Source organism: Leuciscus leuciscus, assembly GCF_965113295.1.
Source record: "Leuciscus leuciscus genome assembly, chromosome: 13".
In the NCBI taxonomy this organism is placed as follows: Eukaryota; Metazoa; Chordata; class Actinopteri; order Cypriniformes; family Leuciscidae; genus Leuciscus; species Leuciscus leuciscus.
Genome location: NC_138737.1, coordinates 22,100,372 through 22,121,866, shown reverse-complemented (window position 1 = coordinate 22,121,866; position 21,495 = coordinate 22,100,372). Strand labels below are relative to the sequence as shown.

The following is a 21,495-nucleotide window of genomic DNA, read 5'->3' as shown; positions in this document are numbered from 1 at the left end:
TCTTTCACTTCGGGAGGATAGGCTACATATCATGAGGCTACGTATCGTTATACCAGTAGGTGGCGACAAGTCGACGGCTCTGGGACCAACCAATTAAATGAGTCTCCACAACCTGCACTCGAAAACCATTGGTCAAGTGAAACAAAAGGGGAAACTGAAAGAACAAAACAATAGCGCTAAAATTTCATATAAGCTTAGGTTTCAGGCTTTGAATCTGTGAATGAAATAATGCATTCATGAATCGCTTTACTTGTCATCATGACAACCAGCACGCGTCCTGTTTTCAATTAGCTGTAACAAATCAGACATTCTCTGACAACAGTCACTATTCAGTGGTCACGTTAACTGGTAATGCAAGTATTATGGTTAACATGCAATAATAACATATGAGATTCCCATTGGAAACACATTAGCCTATGTCATTCTACTGCTTTTATTCTAGTTTAGAGTAGAAAAGGGCATGTGAAGCTCGTGCACAGTTGTTTTTCTTATTACCACTACGGTTTTTATATTTTATAGCTACTTTGTCACGCATTTCTGGCAACTGCAATGTTCTTGGCAGAAACCCCAGAGCTTTGGTTTGGACGGGTGGAAGGACCAGCCTCTCTGGCGTCATATGACCATTCCACAGAATCTTCACTTTCCATGTTGTGCTATGGAAAACTGTATGTGTTGCAAGGAAACAAGTTGATCAGTAAGTTGAAGTTTTCTTAAAGATTATTAACGTATTGAAGATTCAACAACTGCACTTCATCAGTGTTTTCTTATTGTTTATGTGTTTGTGCGTACTAACATCTTTTGAATCAAATGTAAAGTTGCACGGATTTAATGCGACGTGATTCAACCTCTAGTATTTCAGAGAACGTTGTGAAGTGGCATTTTCTTACATTACCATCAGATAATCACTTGATTTACACTTTTGTTCTTACATTCAGGCTATAGGCTGAACTCAAGGAATGCAGGCTAACAATCTCTCAGATGATGTGGAGGGAAATCCTGACAGGGAGGATCCCTTCTACCAGCAAGGCAAGTAATATATAGGCTATCATTGCAGCTTATTATAGCAGAGACAGTGGCTATGGGCGTTGGCTGCTCATACACTGGTTTCAAGTCCAATTGGTTATCTATGAACTGAAAAAGACATGACATCTGTGCCCATGAGTCTGTCAGGCGTTTATTAATTGCATTGGTATAGCCGGTAGCGGGACACTTGGCACACTTTTATATTGCCTTTGTCCCCCATCACATACTTTAGTAACCATTTGAATACATTTTATATCTTAAACGCTTAAAACTCATCCTGTGGAAACCGTTTTGAAATTGGACATTGCGTTACCTTATTGAAGGCTCACTATCAAGTTCAAATTTGGAACACAAATTGGTTAGACATGGCAATTTTAGAGTCCAGTTATTTTGTAAAATACATATTTTGTAAAAGAACAAATTGTTTAGCTTAGTTACAGTTAACGTAAACTTTTATAACTTTCTCACTCTTTAATTTTTTTTAAGTGATTTGCTTTCACTTCTGCAGTAATCTGCTGAGTTTAAAGGAATAGTTCACTCAAAAATGAAAATGATCCCATAATTTACTCACCCTCAAGCCAGCCATCCTAGGTGTATATGACTTTCTTCTTTCAGCCGAACACAATCTGAGTTATTAAATAATATCCTGGCTCTGTAATGACATTGAATAGTGCTCAAGTTTTTTAAGCTCCAAAAAGCACATCCATCCATCATAAAAGTAAGCCTTACGACTCCAGTGGGTTAATAAATGCCTTCCAAAGCGAAGTGATGGGTTTTTATTAGAAAAAAATCAATATTTATAAATTATAATCCCTGGCACTGATGTATGATGTAGGCGTAGGTGAAGAATTGATGAATTCGGAAGCGCAGAGGATAAAGCAAAACCAAACACCGGTCACAAATTAGAAGTCTAAAACTAAATATTTTAAAGAAAAATGTCGGAGGATTCCAATATAAGAAAAGAGGAGCTATGTCCTATGTCATACGTTGGGTCAGAGGTCACACTTCCGCCAGAAATCGACTCTCTCGTGAATGCGCGTACGTACGGCCATTGCCGGAAGGCAGTGATTATAGTTTATAAAGTTTTAAAAACTGATATTTTTCTGACAAAAACCCATTGCTTCACTTCAGAAGGCATTTATTAACCCACTGAAGTCGTATGGATTACTTTTATGAGGGATGGATGTGCTTTTCTATTCAATGCCATTACAAAGCTGGGAAGAGCCAGGATATTATTTAATGTGACTGGTGACTAAATGACAAGTTAAAATAAAATATGGTGGTATCTGGAACTGTTTTGCATGCTTTACATCAGCTCATTTGATATATATAGTGCTTGCTTAAGATATGCCCTAATTTAAAGTCTGTTCTAAACTGTTTAATTTTGGCATTTAAAATCTATTTACTATTTATTTTATTTTTTTCATGCTGTGTTCAGGCAAAGTGGCCTGTGTCATGTTCACGGTTCTCCTCATCCTTTCATTCTTGGTAATAGGAATCGTAACGGGTGTCAACTGTAAGTCAGACTTATAATGATGTCAATTGTCTCAGATGTGTTAATAATGGATGTGTAACTGGCTTGTTTTTCATTTCATTTAACATGCTGAAGTCAAGAAGAATTCACAAGAAGATCAGACCAGAGGTCTTCTTTCTGATGATATTACGGCTATCCCGTTCCAGTACAGAGGTGAAAGCAGTAAGAAATGTTGCATTTAAAGAAAATGAATACAATGGCAATACAATTAAAATATGAATGGATGTCAGTAAAATCACATAGCTCTAATACATTTTATAATTATTGGTAAGCAAGTGTTGTCTATAGTCGTGTGTTTTGTTCTTTCAAATACAGGGCGGTGCTCGGATGGTTGGGTTTCCTATAAGAACACCTGTTATTTGTTAGTGAATGTTTATAGGACGTGGGAAATATCACAGTCTTTTTGCCGCAACAATGGGGCGCACTTGATGGTTGTGAACAGCGAGGAGGAGCTGGTAAGGACATGGACACGGACATGTTGGTGTACTGTATATATTTCTATCCTCATTTACACTACTGTTCAAAAGTTTAGGATCGGTGTGATTTAAAAAAAAAAGAAATTGTATTGATCATATGTGACAGTAAATGTTTATAATGTTACAAAGAATTTCTGCACTGTTTTCAACATTGATAATAATTAGAAATGTTTCTTGAGCAGCAAATCAGCATATTCGAATGATTTCTGATGGATCATGTGACACTGAAGACTGAAGTAATGATGCTGAAAATTCCGCTTTGCATCACAGGAATAAATTACATTTTAAAATATATTAAAATAGTAAACATTTATTTTAAAGGTACATCTAACTTTTGACGCTTTAGTGGTTAATTAACAAAACTGCATGTATCCTGCGAAAGAACATTGTCTTTCTGTTAACTCTCTTTTTATGTCTATGATGAGTCACACAGGCACTGTAAAAATGTCTATGATCAATAAGTTATGACAACATATGTTTTCACATTGCATTGACTCATTAAAAAAAGTTAAGCAATCTTCAACTTTCAAGATTCAACCAATAAAAACAAATAAAAAAAAGTTTAATGTTTTTTATGTTGAAATTACTTAAACATCCAAGTTGATTGTACTTAAAAATCTATTTTAAAAAAATTAATAATTGTGGGATACTCCACAGCGGTTGCCGTCTTGCCTGGTCTAAAATAGTCAGAATATAAACGCTTATTATAGGCATAACGTAGTGATTCAGAATAAGACAAACACACACTTTGGAAGATTGATTCATTAAGTAGGCTACTCGCTTAGTATATACATTTAGCAAATTTTGAACAAAAAGTTACATAATGTACCTTTTAAAATTTTATTTTTTACAATATTACTGTATTTATGATCAAACCGACCAACTTTTGAATGGTAGTGTATTTCTGAAAGCATAGATATTAATCATAGGTGTATAATTAAAACACATTGCTGGCTCTTAGGAGTTCATTTCAAGAACTGTCCAGAAACAGACTGACTACTGGATTGGCCTCAAGAGGGACAAATTGGGCAAATGGTCCTGGGCTAATGGAGACGATTATCATTCAGCTCCACAGTAAGAGAGCATTGACTTCCATACTTTTGAAACATCTGTTTTATGTCATCTGTGAATGCTATTTAATGTCATTAAACAGCAGCCATACTGTATGACATGCCAACAAGATCAATATGTCATCTTCCGAATTCTTTGTGGTTTGTGTTCTTCTCAGTTTCTGGGATGAAAATCAACCTGCTCATGGTGGCATGGAGTCCTGCGTCCACTTGAAAGGAACTGACACAGTGCGTCGCAAGCTGTTGCATGATGCTGACTGTTACAGCGAACGCTATTTCATTTGTGAACGCAAACTAGAGAAAGGCATGTGGTAGGAAACTGTGCCCTTATGCCAGCTGCATTAGACTGTTCTCCTAAAATCCTGCTCTGGACACACACCTTCTGATATTGTACATGGTCTCTTTTTTTTGTAAAACTGTATTTGCCTGACTGGTGCAAATTTGATGTACTTTTGCTATGCATAAGCGACATGTTTTATAGTATTCCAGTGTAAAGTCCTGTTAAATGAACACATCCATTTAGGTAACACATTTTTGGTACAATTTCATCTGAACCAAGATAACATACAGTAGGTACTATTATTAATATTATTACTTTATTTATATTCAACCTTTTAAACCAGTGTTCAAAAGTCTTCCTAGAATATTATTAAATATGATTATCCAACCTAAAAAAATATTAAATTTAAACTTAAATTCACACAATAACACAATGATAGAGACGCCAGTTCTTCTGTTTATGAAAATGTGCTAGTTATAATTGTTATTATTTAAATACATTTTTAACGTGTATCTGACAAAGACACAGGATTAAGGTCTGTTTGTAGAGATTTAATATGCAATCATAATTCACAAAGTCAACTGTAGTCAACAGTCAAGCTAACAACACAGGCAAGACAAAGAAAGTCATTAATCATAACTAGGAGTAGAATTGAGATGATGACCTCTGGTCATTTGATGTACTTTTGCTATGCATAAGCGACATGTTTTATAGTATTCCAGTGTAAAGTCCTGTTATATGAACACATCCATTTAGGTAACAAATTTTTGGTACAATTTCAAACGGCTGGATAAACAGACGTTACAATGGAAAATCTACTTCAATAAATCAAAGCCTGTTTACTCAAAAAGGTTCAGTGGGGTTTAATTTAGAAAAATAAGTAGGGGTTTTGACTCAATTTTAAAGAACCCTTAATGCAAAAAAGTATTATGTAAAAGGTAATTGCAACCTTTTATCTCACAATTCTGAATTTGAATCTCAGTACATTCAGAATTGCGTGATAAAAAGTCGCAATTGCGAGTTATAAAGTCAGAATTGCATTATATAAAGTTGCAATTGTGTGTTATAAAATTGAACTTTATAACTCGAGTTTGTATCTCATAATTCTGAGAAAAGATGTTAGAATTGCGAGATATAAAGTCGCAATTGCGTGTTATAAAGTCAGAATTTGAAATGAGAAATAAAGAAATAACTTAATGAGAAATAAAGTCAGAATTAATTCGAAATTATCTTTTAAAATGTTTTATTCTGTGGCGGAAACAAGCTTCCATAAAAAAGGTTCTATACAAGAAGAAGTGTCTTTAATGATTGCATGTTTAATGGGTTATTTCAGTTTTTGTAGTGATCAAAAGCTTTTGTAACATTATAAATGTAAAGATACTGTTACTTTTGATCAATTTAATGCATTCTTTCTGAATAAAAGTTTTAATTTAATGTAAAAAAACAACTTGCTGACCCCAATCTTTTAAACGGTAGTGTACGCATATTCAAAGCATAACATTTATGTCAGAGAAGAACATTTATTATATGACAAGTTAATCAGAGTCGTTTCTTAACTCAATATTTTGTCATATTTCAAACATGCAAATGTTACAAAAAGTCCAACAGGATGTTATGGTCAATTCCGCTTTGGGGAAATGGTTTAGGAGTCGTTGCGTAAGGACAGAATGACAGAGAACAGCCATCAGGGCACTGACCGCAGCAGAGGAGAGGGATTGGACAGGAACATTCACTTTAAACAGTAAGATCCACTGCATTTCACAGTTATTTTTTAGTCTTTTTTATTTAGTATTTTCTCATAAAAGCATATTGAGGTCTTCAATTTACGAACCTTCATGGTAAAATCCGAATTTGTCGGCAATGAGAATGTTTTTACAGTTTTCATGGTAAGAATATGCTTGATGGCTTTTCTATTTGGTTTTGTGTATTTTGACTGATAATAAATCTCTGAAATACAGAAGTCTTTTCATTCTGATGTGTTTTTCTCCATGTTTGTGATGGATGAAGTTCAGATATAGTTTGTCAGTCTAGAGGTTAATATTCAACCGTTTCATTGCATGACCTTGAAACTCTTGTGTTTAGTACATTCAGTCTCTTATACCAACATTTATATGTTGGGACAAAAGTCATTAAATAAGAGAAAAACATTTGATTAAAATGTTAATTATTTGGTGTAAATACATCCTTCGTCCTGCCTTATTCCTCAGACATGGAATCTGTATCATATGACCGGTTTACCAGTCCTGAGGCAGAAATTAATAACACTGGACAGAAATTTATACATTTATCAGGTGAGAAAGATGTTTTTGTTTTTCAGTTTTTGAAAGGAATGTTTTTAAATTGTGCTTTTTAGAAAATATTGACTCAAAATTAAGAACAAATCTATCTCGCCACCTTACTAAGAAAGACTAACATTTCAAGTACCCAGAAAAGAAGGTGAAATACCATGGTCAATCCTTATTTGCTAAATAAATATATTGACTCTCCATGATAACCCAGCTAACAAGAAACTTTCTCGGATCTTTGGCTAACGTTCTGGCAAGGTTCTCTCAAAGTTATGAACAAACATTCATCCAGTTACAATAGAATTTATGTTTAAAGTGGTCTTTAATAACGTTAGCACAAAAACATTCTTCATCGTTCATGGAACGTTCTTCTAAATCATTTAGTTGGACTTTAGGCTAACTTACTATTTGTTTATGGTTCAGAGAACATTTAAAGGAACACTCCACCGTTTTTTGAAATAGGGCTTATTCACTTTCTTTCCTACATTTAGATAGGTGGGCAAATGCATTTTTGTCTCAGTGCATGCATTGTTTTAGCTTGACAGGGTCGGCGCTAGCTTAGCTTAGCACAATGAATGGAATCCTTTGTTGCCAGCTAGCATGTCCTGAGTAAAAGTGATATAAAAAATGTATAAACCCCACCTAATTACTTCTTGTGGCCTGCGTATTCACAACAAGTACAAATAGTGATGCAGATTAACACTAGGCGATTTCCTAGGCAGATATTGACTTATATATTAAGGACTATATTAGGGGGAAGCACAGGCGAAGCACTGCTACTTGGGCGTGATATCTCTGCGCCCAAGTAGCAGTGCTTCACCTGTGCTTCCCCCTAATATAGTCCCAAGTCAATATCTGCATAGGAAATCGTCTAGTGTTAATCTGCATCGCTATTTGTACTTGTTGTGAATACGCAGGCCACAAGAAGTAATTAGGTGGGGTTTTTTAATTTTTTATATCACTTTTACTCAGGACATGCTAGCTGGCAACAAAGGATTCCATTCATTATGCTAAGCTAAGCTAGCGCCGACCCTGTCAAACTAAAACAATGCATGCCCTGAGACAAAAATGCATTTGCCCACCTATCTAAATGTAGGAAAGAAGGTGGAGTGTTCCTTTAAAAGTAATGTTCCCATCATATTTGCAAAGTTATAAAATAGAACATTCCCTTAATGTTTTCTCTAACGTTCACATAACCAAGAAAAAAAAAAAACATTTAGAATTGGACATTTTGAACGTTCTGAAAACATTCAGAAATAACGTTTTCATAACTTAATGGGAACATTAGCAAAACATTCTTAGAACATATATTTGTTCAGAATGTAGTTTTTCAGTCTGTGTTTGTTTCAGATTCTTATATTATAACTTGAATTCTTTCCTACAGGTAGACAAAACAGAAATATGTACATAATATATGGCGTCCTCGTCCTCTATGTGTTTATACTGACACTGGCTGTAGGAATTAAAAGTATGTTGTGAGCATTTTACTTCCACACACTAATTTATGTCGAATTGAACAAAACCTGTTGGATGTCACTGCATGTTGTTGTTGTTTTTACCAAAGTGTTTTTGATTTTGATTATGGTTTTCAAAAGTCTCTCAGGTCAGCCAAGAGGTCGCTGATGTTAGACTTTCTGTGGAGTCTCTCGTTGGCTCCATTAAAAAGGGCCCTGAAACTCTGCAATTTGGTAAATAAAGAAGCATTTTTTATGTCTTTATAAAAATGTAATGTATAAAGGTTTATACATCTAACAATGCCTGTAATTAATTTGCTGTGATTTTTATCATTAATTTATTCTTATTTTTTATTTTATTTTTACAGAAAATGCTCAATTCTCTCAGCTTTTGATGCCTGAGCATGTGATCCCGGAGCAAGGTGAGGCTCCTCATGACAGTGGGGTCCAAAAGTCAGAGACCACTATTGAGAAAACTTTGAATCTGTACTTTGTATTTATAAAATTGAAAAATAATACTAATAATAATATTTCACCAGCATAACAGTTTGAGTAAAATGTTTAATTGAAAAATGTACATGAATTTCAAAATGCCTTAGTATTTGAGAGCGTGATTACAAAAACAGAAGTCTCACCATTAAAAGAAATGTCTCAAGCACACAATTATAATGTTCTCATTATAATTTTATGTAGCATATATGACAGACGCTGTACATGTTGCGCTTAACTTTATTTTCCTTTTCGTAGTGATTCCAATCATATTTCAAGCAATTCAAAACCATCATGGCGAACATTGTGCATCTGAAGTGTCTCAGCTGAAGGAAATAATCTATTATTTATCGGCTTAAATATATTTTAACGATAATATAAAAAGGTAACATATATGCCGATATGGTGGCCGATATTTTGTGCATCCCTAGTATTTGGTTTCTCATCAGCTTGAGCTTCAATAGCTGACTGTCTATAGAAAGAGTCACATGATCAATGTTACAAATGTACTACTTTTATTAGTGACCTATAAACAGAGCAGTAAAGTAATCCTATTTCAATTTTTTCATAACTAAAACATTCTGTTATTTCCAGAGTTAAATTAGATTATGAATCCCAGATTTTCAATGTGGACTCAGACTTTTGGACTTTTATTCTTTAGCAAAATGCTCTATACGCCTGCTCTTTACTCATTATCAAAATGTTTATGTTGGGTTTGGCAGTGAAACCTGCCTGATTTAAGTTATGATTTATTTTGATTATATGCATGTTTAACTGTACAGGTCCCTGCCAGGAAAACTGGGTGTTTTATAAAGACTCATGCTACTTTCAGTCTTCAGTAAAGAAGAGCTGGCAACTTGCTGAGAACAACTGTATCCAGAAAGGATCACACTTAGTTGTTGTCAATGACTTGGCTGAGCTTGTAAGACAAGAACACACACAGCATCACAATTATTTGAGTCTTATGTGAGGTTAAATATGAGTTTGGTCTCTTTTTAAACCAGGACTTCCTATCTTCAATCGTGAAGACGTCTAACAGCTACTGGATTGGGCTTGTTGAGAAAGAAAAGGATAAATGGTCCTGGGTAGATGGAACAGACTTTAGTGCTACTGAACAGTAAGAATGAATATAAAATAATGAGAGAAGGTCAGTGGGGGGAAAAGTGTAAATGCACTAATGCTTTTTTGGATATTACCGGTAGCACTTCAGTTTAGGGTCCAATTTTCACTATTAACTAGTTGCTTATTAGCATGCATATTACTAGGATATTGTCTGTTTATTAGTACTTATAATGCACATTTGAATGCCTTATTCTGCATGACCATATTCTACATCCTTAATCCCACCCAATACCTAAACTTAACAACTACCTTTCTATAGCAGTAAGTAGTTCACTGATGCAAAAGTCATAGTTAATAGTTAGTTAATGGTGAGAAATGGACCCTAATCTAAAGTGTGACCAATAAATGGAGTTCTTGTCTCCCAAAAGAAAGAACCAATTGAACTGCTTGAAATGAGTCATCAGTAATTCCAGTCTTATGTCCTGCACTAACCGATGTAGGTTTGTAACAAGTCCTGTTCCGCATGTACATTACTATGTAAACCTGAACCTACCCCTAAACCTAACCTTAACCCATATAGTTAAGTAATTATATTACCAGTACTTTCTTGGGTAAGTACATAAGTCAATTGTAACCAAAAATTTGCATAATGCCAACCTAAGGTCTTCATTGGCTGCCTGTGAACACCGTCTACTTTGACCCGCCCTCAAACACTGTAGTTGTAGCTGAGGCCTGAAATGGAGCTTTTCCACTGCATGGTACGGTTCGGCTCGGTTCAGTACGGCTCACTTATGACGCGTTTCCACTGCATGGTACGGTACGGTACGGCTCGCTTCGGCTCGCTTTAAATGGTACCACCTCTGTTGAGGTTCCAAGCGTACCGTACCGATACTAAAATGTGACGTGAAAACACTGCAGATCACTGATTGGTCAGACAGAATCATCACTACCAGCGTCATTGTATTTACAACACGAGACACTAAACCCGCTAGATTTAAATAGCCAGTAGACAACAGCCAACGCTGTAGCGCCTGTTTTAAAAGTATTTGCTTCAAAAAAATAGTATAAACTTCAAAAAAAGAAATGGCTGAATCGTGGTCAGTGGACGAGGTGCAGATGTTCCTCTCGTTGGTTGCCGAGGAGTGAATGGGGAAACACGGAATGAAAAATTCGCATTTAATATGATGATGTCATGGCAGTAGAGACGGCAACTATAACGATCAGTCCCATGCACCCACTTTGAAGCGGTACTAACTGCAGTGGAAAAGCAACCGAGCTAAAGCGAACCGAACCGAACCGTGCCGTACCGAGCCGAGTCGTACCACGCAGTGGAAAAGCGAAGCGAGCCGAACCGTTCCGTGCCGAGTCGAACCGTACCGAACCGTACCGAGCCGAACCGAGCCGTACCATGCAGTGGAAAAGCGCCAAAAGAGTTTGGTTTGTGTTGACATGTCGAGAAGACGCTGTTTTGTTTTGTTTTGTTTTTGCGATGCGAAAGCAAACCCACTTTGCAGGCACTTCTAAAGGACGGGTACTCGAGATCAAATTGATATGGTAAAACTGACGACATCGTTACTGTTCGTATCACATATACAAGTGCTAAAATTCAGATATGTTAATGGATGTTTCATGTCCACCAATCACAACAAACTGGGCCATCTGACCAATCAGAGCAGAGTAAATTCTTGAGAAGGAGGGGTTTAGAGAGACCGAATCCTTTATCAAACCGTTTCAGACACTGAGTAAAGAGGTGATGCTGCACTGTATATTATGAGGAAATTTAAATGTTTTTGGACTTTGAATGCATGTAAACCTGTAGTAGGAGACCTCCAAAACAAAATTAGGGAACCTTTAAAATAGCATAATAGTGGCACTTTAATCTAACTCTTGATGTCTATTTCAGCCACTGGGAGGAAGGTCAACCAGATGACTGGGATGTTCGTTTGAATGGTGAGGACTGTGGGCAGCTCCACGCTCGGATAACTTCGAAGAGACGGAGGCTGTGGAATGATGCAGACTGTACGCTCTCTTATCCTTACTTCTGTGAGAGCAAACCCAAGAGCCACTGATAAATAACTAACCTCAAACACAGCAAAATGTCTTAAGAGAACCTTTCTTAAGTTCCTTACGCAACATTTTTGCCTCTTTTCCAGTAAAAAATATTTTAATATCCTTATTTGAGGTGCAGGATTGTAGATGGTAGACTTAAGAAAAGATACATTTTGAATTAAAAGTTGAATTGAAGTTTTTGTTTTCTTAATTTAAGCACAAACGTTCGACCATTTTTGTTAGATTTGTGCTTAAAAAAATTACCAATGGGGTAAGATTAATACACATCACTTTAAGATAAATTCTCTATGAACTTATTATTATCTATTATTATACTACTAATATCTAAGGAAATGTTGCTTCTCAAGTGAATTTAAGGATGTTAAGGTGTTTTTATTTGAAAGACTGAAGACAATTATTTTTCAGTGTATACTACATAATGTAAAATATTATTATTTGAAAAATGAATGCGACAGTCCACTAGTATCCATGCAGGATTACAACCAGAAAATAGTTTGTTTGTTTTTGGAGTATGTTTTATTTAATTCATAAATTCATCTAATGGCCTATTTGCAAATATAATTTTATTAATCAGTATTTTTGACTTTTTAAACAAGGTAAATTTACTTGAGAAGCAATTGCTTAAGATTATACTACTTATTTTCAGAGAAAGTTTTATTTTAAGTTTTATTTTTCATCTCCCATTGACAGTTTTAAAAAAAAAGTTGTTTTAGGCATAAACCTCATAAAACAAGAATAACTGTCAATGGGAAGAAAAATAAATTGAATTCTTATGAACATATATCCTCTAAAAAACAATTCTTAATATATAACACTTCATATCTAACTTGGGCAGTTTTACTGGAAAACAGACAAAAATATTAAGAAAATTATTGTAAATATTAATTTATTTACTTAATTGCATGAATATTCACATACTATTAAATAATCTCTCTGCTATATGAATCAAATATCAATTCGCATGAACACAAAATAAACTGTTACATGATATACCATTGCTATGTTTAATGAGACTTTAAGGACAGTCTTAAAACTTTATCTAGTGTCAGGTCATTTGCAGTTTTTACTAGGATAGTTGACATGCTCTTCGTTGTAATCCGATTTTGCAAAGCATTCGGCTGCTTTTCTGTCACATTCACAGATGAACATCTCACAGGGGCGATTCTTGTCGGCTGCAAGAGACAAAAAAATTAAATTAAACAGCAGTCCAGTTCAGTTCAGGCGCAGTTCAGGTCTCAATTACTGACAGAGCTTTCACATAGAATTATTTAGTAAAGTTTGTCCTACTGTCTGTCCTACAGCTAACAGGAAACATTCTCAGAACGTTCTGGCAAGGTTTTCTCAGAGTTATGAACACACATTCTTCCAGTAACGTTAATAGAATATTTGTTTAAATTGATCTGGTCTTTAATAAAAAAAAACATTGTCTACATCGTTCATGAAACATTTTAGTATCGAACATTTTGAACTTGTTTTTATAATGTTCAGAGAACATTCAAAAGGAACATTCCCATGTTTGTAAAATGGAATTTTCCTTTAACATTCGCATAGCCAAAGAAAAGAAAAAACTGGACAGAGAACATTTAGAAATAAAGTTTTCATAACATAATGGGAACGTTGGCGAAATGTTCTTTTATAACATTTTGTTAGCTTGGGACTTACCATGGCAGGTGATTTTCTTTGTCGGTTTGTCGCATGAGTATGAATATATTTCAGTATAGGGGTTGTCTAAGATACCCCAGCAGTCATCATGCTGCCATGAGTCCGAATAACACTTATCATGCACCTGACAGCACCTAGAGAGGAATAGAGAATGCAGTGCGTATGTTTATAAAGTTACTCGCCCTTCCTTTTTGATTTAATAATTGTATTTTAAGAGATTTGCTACTTGCCTGCCGTAAAAAAAAAAAAAAAAGTAACAATACATCACCTAATTAATATTCATGAGCCAAGTTGATAAGTATACCAATCCAAACTTTTTCTGAAAAGCTCCTGTAGAAGGTAATGTTTAAATTGCTTAACTGTAATGCATTCTTGTCATCAAATGCTCTCAACAAAATTAGCAATGCACTGATTTTTACTGCCTGCAAAAATAAAATCAACCTGAAATCAAAATGAACAATTCTTGTTTTTTTATGGAATAGGCTATTGCAGTATTTATTATGAATGATTTATTCGTGCACATTTGTTGTTGTTTTTTTATTCATGTGCCTTGATAATCTTTGAGTAAAATAACTTGCCCTCCCTCTTGCAGCTCTGATGATGTGTTTGTAAGGGCGGGACAACCTGTCACTCACATGACATCACAGCAATAGCAAAACAAAATCATCCAATCAATTCCTGGTGGACAAAATCAAGTCCCGTCCTACATTATTACTTGTTCAAGAAGCCGTTTCACTCGGATATGTCGTAAATTAGAGAAGCAAAGATTATCGCAACTTCGGTTTCACGCTGACTTTAATTTGTGCATTGTGCATTTTTCGGTATTTGTATAAACTGTTCATTCAACTTTTCAGTCTGAGCAGGCCGAAGTGTGACAGACGAAACTGTCTCGGAAACTATTGTTTTAATCTGACCTGTCTAGGTCGTCCACCGGGTTGCCCGAGCCTCCTTTGCCGCAGTAGCATCCGTAGTCTGCGTAATCCAGTGCAGGCCAGCTATCAGGGACGGTACAGATGATCATGGACCTGAACTGCCACAGCGCACGGTAGTCTAAAGTCGCCAGCACTGTTAAACAATGATAGTGTATCAGTGCTTCATAACGATTAGCATCAAAATAATATGTATTTTTAGAAATACATTTCATAACCACTCTCTTGGTGTCTATCTTGTTTTCTGTCAGTATTACATTCCACCTTAGTGACACCACTCTTTTTATTCACTGTAAAAAAGTTGCTTCCTTGATTTTTTTAAGTAGAGTCAACTTGGATGTTTAAGTAGCCTAATTTAAACTTAAATTACATTAAACTGAATTTAAAATGAGTTGAATCTTGTATAACTCATAAAAAAGTTGAAAATTGCTTAACTTATTTTGATGAGTTAAAGCAATGTAAAAACATATGTTGTCATAACTTATTGATCCTATAATTTTTGAAGGTAAGAGGTGTAATTATTTTGACTGACTATAGTGTAATTATTTGACTGACTAATTAGTAAATTCTATTTTTCAAATAATTAAACAATCTACAGTATATATCATATATCTTTATTAAATATTTGCCTTGCATAAGAGAAATGATTAAAACAATAAGCTCCTGTACAGTAGTTGAATAGTAAATCACATTTGAAGTATACTCACAGGCGGGCAGACTCACACTAAGGACCACGAGAGACAGAAAGGTGTGCATGGTGAAGACCATATGAACAAGTGTTTGTTGCTGATTATTTATAGAACTTATTATAACCTTGACAGGCGGAGCTCACTGATAAGCCAACTTTGTGAATATTGTGAACATGTGAGATATGTTAATATACAGTATGTGCATTCACGCACACACACAAAAGCACGAATATACAGTTTGTTGTTGAGATCTTTACAGCTTTGTGCAAGTTGATTGTGTTTATTTACAATAAACACAGTGTGTGTGTGTGTGTGTGTGTGTGTGTGTGTGTGTGTGTGTGTGTGTGTGTGTGTGTGTGTGTGTGTGTGTGTGTGTGTGTGTGTGTGTTGTTCTTTGGGAACATGAACATGTGTTGGCAATTTGAACAGCTGGTACAATGATTCAGTTTTCTTGAAAAAGTAAGAGAATTTCATAAAACCCTGGGAAAAGTTGCGAAACGCTTGAGTACATGCAAAACAGCTGTCAGCACACAAAAGGTTTTTTGACCAAATAACAATAATGTTGCACATTTCACTGATTGAAGCCTATTTTGTTGCCATAAAGGATTGTGAGAGTGACCATGAATGCAACAAGAGCAGAGATAAAGCTGCTGATCTCTCTGGAGGCTGAACTGCAAACACTCGAGGGAAGATGAGTATTGGAGGCGTTATAGGGGGATTGAGAGAAACACTCCGCTGCTGCCTTGTCACACTGGCAGACGAACATATCACAGTCATCATTACTGGCTGAAAGAGAGAAAGAGAAAGAGTTTGTCTGTGTTTGTTCCAGAGAGACTGATAGTCTATGTATTAGAGGTGGGGATTTTTATTGAGTCTTTCTTTCTGCAGTTATACGTAAAGGTGTACTATCATTATGGCAGAAGTAAAAACATGTTCCTGGATCATGCATTATGAGCATGAGCCAGTTAATCAGTTAAATCAACTGATTTGTTCAACAAAATTGATTCATTCAGGAACATATAAGTGAGTCATTGACTCAACCGATTTGTTCAACAAAATTGATTCATTCAGAAACTAAAATTAAAATGGACAGTTCTTGTTTTTTTTTATGGAATTTGCAGTATTTATTCTAAGTGTTTTATCAGTGCACATCATAACCCTCTTGCAGCAACATATTTTTTCTGATCACATGTTAAGTGGCGCAAGGACAGGGCAACCTGTCACTCATATGACATCACAGCAATAGCAAACCACAATGATCCAGTTCCTGATGGACAAATCTAGTCCCGCCCTACATTTTTTTTTGTTCGAGATACCGTTTCACTTCACGATAGAAAAGAAAACACTATCGAAAAAACTTCTGTCTCATAGATGCTGCTTTGCTTGAACTATTGCTGGTGGAGAAAAAAATAGTTTGTGCAATATATTATAATGATACATATTTCTTGCGACCCTACATAGGATAAGCAGGTTTGAAAATTGATGGGTTTTTTGGCCTTTTAGGTGTCACTGTTATGGGATGGAATCGTGGGATTCAGTGTCACTTACCAAGACACGTGATAGTTCTGGTAATCTTATCGCACTGGAAGTCATATGTGTTTGTGTAGGGACTGTCAAGCAAGGATGTGCAGGACTCAAGGGTCTTTGCTTTGGCATAGCAGTCATCATGGGTAAAACAACACCTATACCAGGGCATTAGAGAGGGAACATTCTTATTACAATCATTCAAAATAAACACCATTAAAACACTGCACCACATTCAAATAAACTCACCGGTCGAGCTGGTCAACTGGTGACCCTTCACCACCTAAGCCACAAAAGCAGCCATAGTCTGTAAAGTCCAGCAGTGGTGAACTGTTCGGTATTGTGCACTCGATCATGTCTTCAAATTGCAACAAGTTTTTTATACTGTACAGATGTGCTTCAGAGAAGATAATACTGTTAAATTATGTGAAGGTCACAGTGTGAGAAAACACATTAGATATGAAAAGAATAAAGTGACAGACATGGTTTACAAAACACACAAACTTAACCCACTCTAAACCCTAATGCTCAAAATGTATTTATTGGTTTGAGTAGGGTAAACTTAAATTAAACAAATTAGTTCAATCAAATTCGTTTTTATTAGTATTTAGAACTGTCTTTTTATATTGAGTTCACAAAACTGACACATTTTAAGTAATCTGAATTGGTTCATTGTTTTGAGTTTTATTAACTTGTTTCTTTTCATTTAGACCAACTTAAATTTGACTGAAACTGGGCTGGGATTTCTATTTCCCAACAAGCTTTGCCATTACTCTAAGGGAGAGTAAATGCTAAAGTTAAGTGTTATATAATGTTTTTTTGTGCAAGATTAATGTTAAGTGGGAGATAGTGTTTAATTTTTTTAATTTTACAAAGTTTAATTTACTCAAATATTTCAAGATTTAGGAGCAATTAAAATGTATGAGAACAAAATAAAAATCTGTTCCAGTTCTGCTTAATTAAACTTTGAATTTAATTAAAGAACTTAATAACAGTAATGTAACTGATTTTTATTTTTTTGCCAACTTATTCGGCTTTACAGTGGATGCATAATGCTGTGCACAATTCTACCTAATAATAGACAAATAGTCATTTTGAAATAAAATGCATATGCATATTCTGTGCCTCAAGGATGAGACGAGGGGGACATGTCAGACCTTTGCCATTGTTCCAGGCCACACCATCAAGACTGAGTTTCAAAGCTATTTTTTATTTATTTTGATGTTAAATACACAAAGCAGTGTTTCCCCGCTTGGGAGTTTCTCCAGCATGCCTTGTATCAAATTAATGGAAAAGTAAAATTTGAGGACAACAGTTGTTTTTTCAGGCCCACGTGATATTTAGTCGCATTTTAAATGTTTGTTGCTGTTCTTAATAAATCAACATATCTTAATAAATGAAATCGTTATCGTATAAGTTCAAATGAGTTGCTTAATGACTTTTAAAGGTGCATTGTGTAATATTTACGAGGATCTGTTGACAGAAATGCAATATCATATACATAACTATGTTTTCAGTGGTGTATAAAGACCTTACTTAATGAACATTATGTTTTTATTACCTTAGAAGTATATGCATTGTATAATTGTAATAATTGTATACAAAAAAAATCATTAAAGACATGTATTAAAAATGTTTTTTTTTATATATATATATAATTAAACGAGATTTAAATCAAATTTACAGTGGCCTCTCTGGTTTATTGTATTACAGAGACAATAATTATTTTACATTCGTAATATAACAAATATTTGTTACTAATTTTATTAAGGCAATGAGACACGAAATAACCCAGCATATAAGTAGGACTTAACCCAGCAAGAGGGTTAATTCCACCCACTGGTTAGGTCAAATGAATGACCCAGAAATATGGGTTAAATGGTAAAACCCAGCACTTGGGTCAAACCAACCCAGCGCGTGTTCTGTCCAATAGTGACCCAGCGGTGTGGTTAAGGTTGGGTTATTTTTTAACCCAGCAGTTTTTAGAGTGTGCATTTCATTGAAAAGTGTCAATAAAAAAGAACAAAACAAATAGTTTTTTGAAAGAATGAAAAGAAAGAGAAAATGCATTATGGTTTCCATAAAAGTAATAAACAGCACAACTGCTGTACATTATAAAATAATATATTAAAATAAAAAGCAGTTATTTTAAATTATTATAATTTTCACAATAATGCTGTTTTTACTTTATTTTTTTTATCAAATAAATGCAGCCTTGATGAACATAAGAGGCTTTTTTCAAAAACATTAAAAAATTGGAATCAGTTCACATAAAATTAGGAAAAGCTGTCATGTATCAACATGATGTGCAGCCGATGTTAACTATGGCGTCAGAGCCAATAAAATGATGAACAATACAGTACTTACATGATGGTAGAGTCACAGTAAGGATCAGAAGTGGGAGATGTACGTCCATACCACTGCGAGACAGAAGCAAAGTTATGGAATATGGTCAGATTCTGTTATTTTGCAATTATATATTGAATATTAGTTTACAGTATTATAATTTATTTTTGTAAATCTATTACTATTGTGAGAATTCACACAGATTTTTTTTTGCAGCAGCTCTAAGTCTGCCAGTAGCAAACAACGTCCTTGTGATCCAAGGTCATTCAGAGAATGCACATATTTGCACGTCTCATTTTTTAAAACTGTTACATGAAACTTAAAATATACCAGCCCAAAGTCTCATTTGAGAAGCTGTCATTTTTCTGAACTCCACAACTCCTTCTGTGTCAAATGGCACTTTTGTGCAGTGTGTTGTTTTTATTCCTCACTTTTCATCCTGTATAAGTGTCCCCAGAATGAGTGAAATGGAGACTAGAGGCTGCTTGGGGAGTGATGCCCTATTTGACCTTATGCCTGTTTATTACGATTATGAATTACACTCAATAAAGCTGCATTTGGATCTTCAACCAAGTCTAGGAGCAGTAAACGTAACAATGTCTCATGAGACAATCTACTCGAGCTATTCGGCGAAAAACACATATTTAGACTACAGGAGCATGTATTTTTAAACAAATAAATTCTACTTCCATTTACTTTGTGTTTTATCTACTTATGAAATAAAGATTTTAAAAGGGAGTTTTTGCTGCAATGCCATAGAAGAACCAATATGGGTTCCATTAAGAACCATTTTGTGAAAAAAAATTTTTTCTCAGTGTGAAGAATATTTTATTAAACTAAGTATCCCTTTTCCAATATTTCTCTATACCTTTTGTCAAATGGAAAGGTTCCATGGATATTAAAGGTTCTTCATGGAACCATCAGTATTTATCTGTTATATAATCAAAATGTCGCCATATTAAAAGCAAGGTGGTATAAATTCCGGAAAGGTTATTATCTCCTTTCAGTCACATAATACCAGAATTTTCTAATGCCAGAACTTGTTTAATTTTAATCATTACAAATAACTGAAATGTGGGCGATCTTAGTCTACACAGAGCATAGCATAAATGCAAAATACATATTTCTTTATGGCTGTGACACACATACAATGCATGCTACCCTTGACTTGTCACTGTGTTAAAGTCAATATAAAACAATGATTATTTAATCTTACCCTAATAAAAAATATCCAAGGGTTTCCTCTAAACGGTTTAAGAAATAACCGCTGTGGTTTTCCAACGTAGTAGTTTTACTAGCAAGATAAATATGCCAATCACTCTCTTCTCTATTAACAGCCTTCCTTTTGTACACAGGATTTTATTTTATTCTTTTATATGCAAGCAGCTTGTTATTATAACAAACCAGTCTGTCAACTAGTTCGGTACAGTAAATACTTTGCATTCTTCATGAAATCTGTCACACACTGTTATGACTGAGAAAAATGACTTTGACAACATCAGATCTCAAAGAAAGATTGATTATAAAGAGTTGCTGCTAAATTTATCATCAGATTTTGGGCAAGTCCTTTCAGCAACAGGTGCTATTTTTCTCTGCCCATGTGTTCCACTTTTGATATAAAAAGCAGGTTACACTGAAGAACAAGACCATAATGCAACTCTTGTGTTGATTGCTGTTAAATTTAATTTAAATGAGTTCATTTTGGACACTATAAAAGATTATCGTAATTTGAATGGTAAAGGACTGTAAAATGCTATGGTAAAAACCTGCTAATTGGTTAACACTCAGTAAGTTTCCTTACAATATAAGGTGGAAACTAAGAGATCTAACAGGAAATCTTTACAGTAACATATAAAAATAAATAAAAATAATAATATTACAGTTTTTGAAAGTGAAAAACAACTCATCTTATAATTTACAGTAAAAAATAAAATAAAATAAAAAAACATTCCTAGGGTTCCCTTTTCAAATTTGATGTTTTTTCAACAGATATGTACATTAGGGTTTAATATTACACCCTATATTTTAAATGAATGTTCACTGCATTATTTTACACTTGATTTGAAATGTTGCCACAATATTATAATTTTTTACAGTGAAGTTCTGGCAACCACAGCTGCCAGGTTTTAATTGTAAATCACATTTATACATATATTTTTAGATTTACATTCATTTTAGTTGAAACAAAAATCCTTACTATCCTTTAGGATAGATTCCAAATTATGATTTTATAATAGCATGTTTTCTGCCCTCTTAAATGGCTCATGCCAGGCTGCTGTATAAGAGTGATACTAAAGTTGCAGATCAGTGCTTTCCTGCAAACCATCACACTTTACTTTCCAACAAAAACACTACAGTTATTTCAGTTTAGCAGGACTTTCAACATTGTCGCCTGGTAACATCACATGGTTTAGCAATGACCAAAACTGTTGCCATGAAGCTTGTGTTGGGATTTTGACTCGTTCACAAAAACATTTTTAATCTGCAGGAGAACCTTCAATTACCTCTAAGAAAAATGTAACAAAGAAAATCTTGAATTAAGAAAAAACATAATGCATCATACCCTTATATCGACTATACATAATTCTCATATTAAAGCCCA

The 21,495-nt window shown here is 34.6% G+C and overlaps 4 protein-coding genes across 6 annotated transcripts; 2 read left to right on the top strand and 2 right to left on the bottom strand.

Annotated features, from left to right (window-relative positions):
* The first annotated feature begins 541 nt into the window (after positions 1-541).
* LOC309512104 (early activation antigen CD69) lies at positions 542-6,343 on the top strand. Of its 2 annotated transcripts, none has more exons than XM_082187531.1 (7): positions 542-694; positions 936-1,026; positions 2,462-2,539; positions 2,633-2,710; positions 2,873-3,012; positions 3,995-4,107; positions 4,262-6,343. In XM_082187531.1, exons 2-7 carry the CDS (start codon positions 957-959, stop codon positions 4,416-4,418), a joined length of 636 nt encoding a protein of 211 aa, XP_082043657.1. In that variant the 5' UTR covers positions 542-694; positions 936-956; the 3' UTR covers positions 4,419-6,343. The 2 variants fall into 2 exon arrangements, with proteins under 2 accessions (XP_082043657.1, XP_082043656.1); XM_082187530.1 differs by having other exon boundaries at positions 2,633-2,719.
* asgrl1 (asialoglycoprotein receptor-like 1) lies at positions 6,024-12,938 on the top strand. Of its 2 annotated transcripts, XM_082187528.1 has the most exons (8): positions 6,024-6,124; positions 6,591-6,674; positions 8,053-8,136; positions 8,264-8,356; positions 8,491-8,544; positions 9,394-9,533; positions 9,616-9,728; positions 11,577-12,938. In XM_082187528.1, the coding sequence occupies exons 2-8, from the start codon at positions 6,593-6,595 to the stop codon at positions 11,740-11,742; spliced, it is 732 nt and encodes a 243-aa protein (XP_082043654.1). In that variant the 5' UTR covers positions 6,024-6,124; positions 6,591-6,592; the 3' UTR covers positions 11,743-12,938. The 2 variants fall into 2 exon arrangements, with proteins under 2 accessions (XP_082043654.1, XP_082043655.1); XM_082187529.1 differs by lacking the exon at positions 8,053-8,136.
* LOC309512110 (phospholipase A2, minor isoenzyme-like) lies at positions 12,734-15,294 on the bottom strand. The gene is made up of 4 exons (XM_082187536.1): positions 15,042-15,294; positions 14,320-14,470; positions 13,406-13,539; positions 12,734-12,915 (listed from the first exon to the last, which is right to left on the bottom strand). The coding sequence occupies exons 1-4, from the start codon at positions 15,100-15,102 to the stop codon at positions 12,794-12,796; spliced, it is 468 nt and encodes a 155-aa protein (XP_082043662.1). The 5' UTR covers positions 15,103-15,294; the 3' UTR covers positions 12,734-12,793.
* On the bottom strand, positions 14,933-21,446 carry LOC309512106 (phospholipase A2-like). Its single transcript, XM_082187533.1, has 5 exons — positions 21,091-21,446; positions 18,915-18,967; positions 16,797-16,944; positions 16,572-16,705; positions 14,933-15,809 (listed from the first exon to the last, which is right to left on the bottom strand). Exons 2-5 carry the CDS (start codon positions 18,961-18,963, stop codon positions 15,595-15,597), a joined length of 546 nt encoding a protein of 181 aa, XP_082043659.1. The 5' UTR covers positions 18,964-18,967; positions 21,091-21,446; the 3' UTR covers positions 14,933-15,594.
* Between the last annotated feature and the right edge of the window lie 49 nt (positions 21,447-21,495).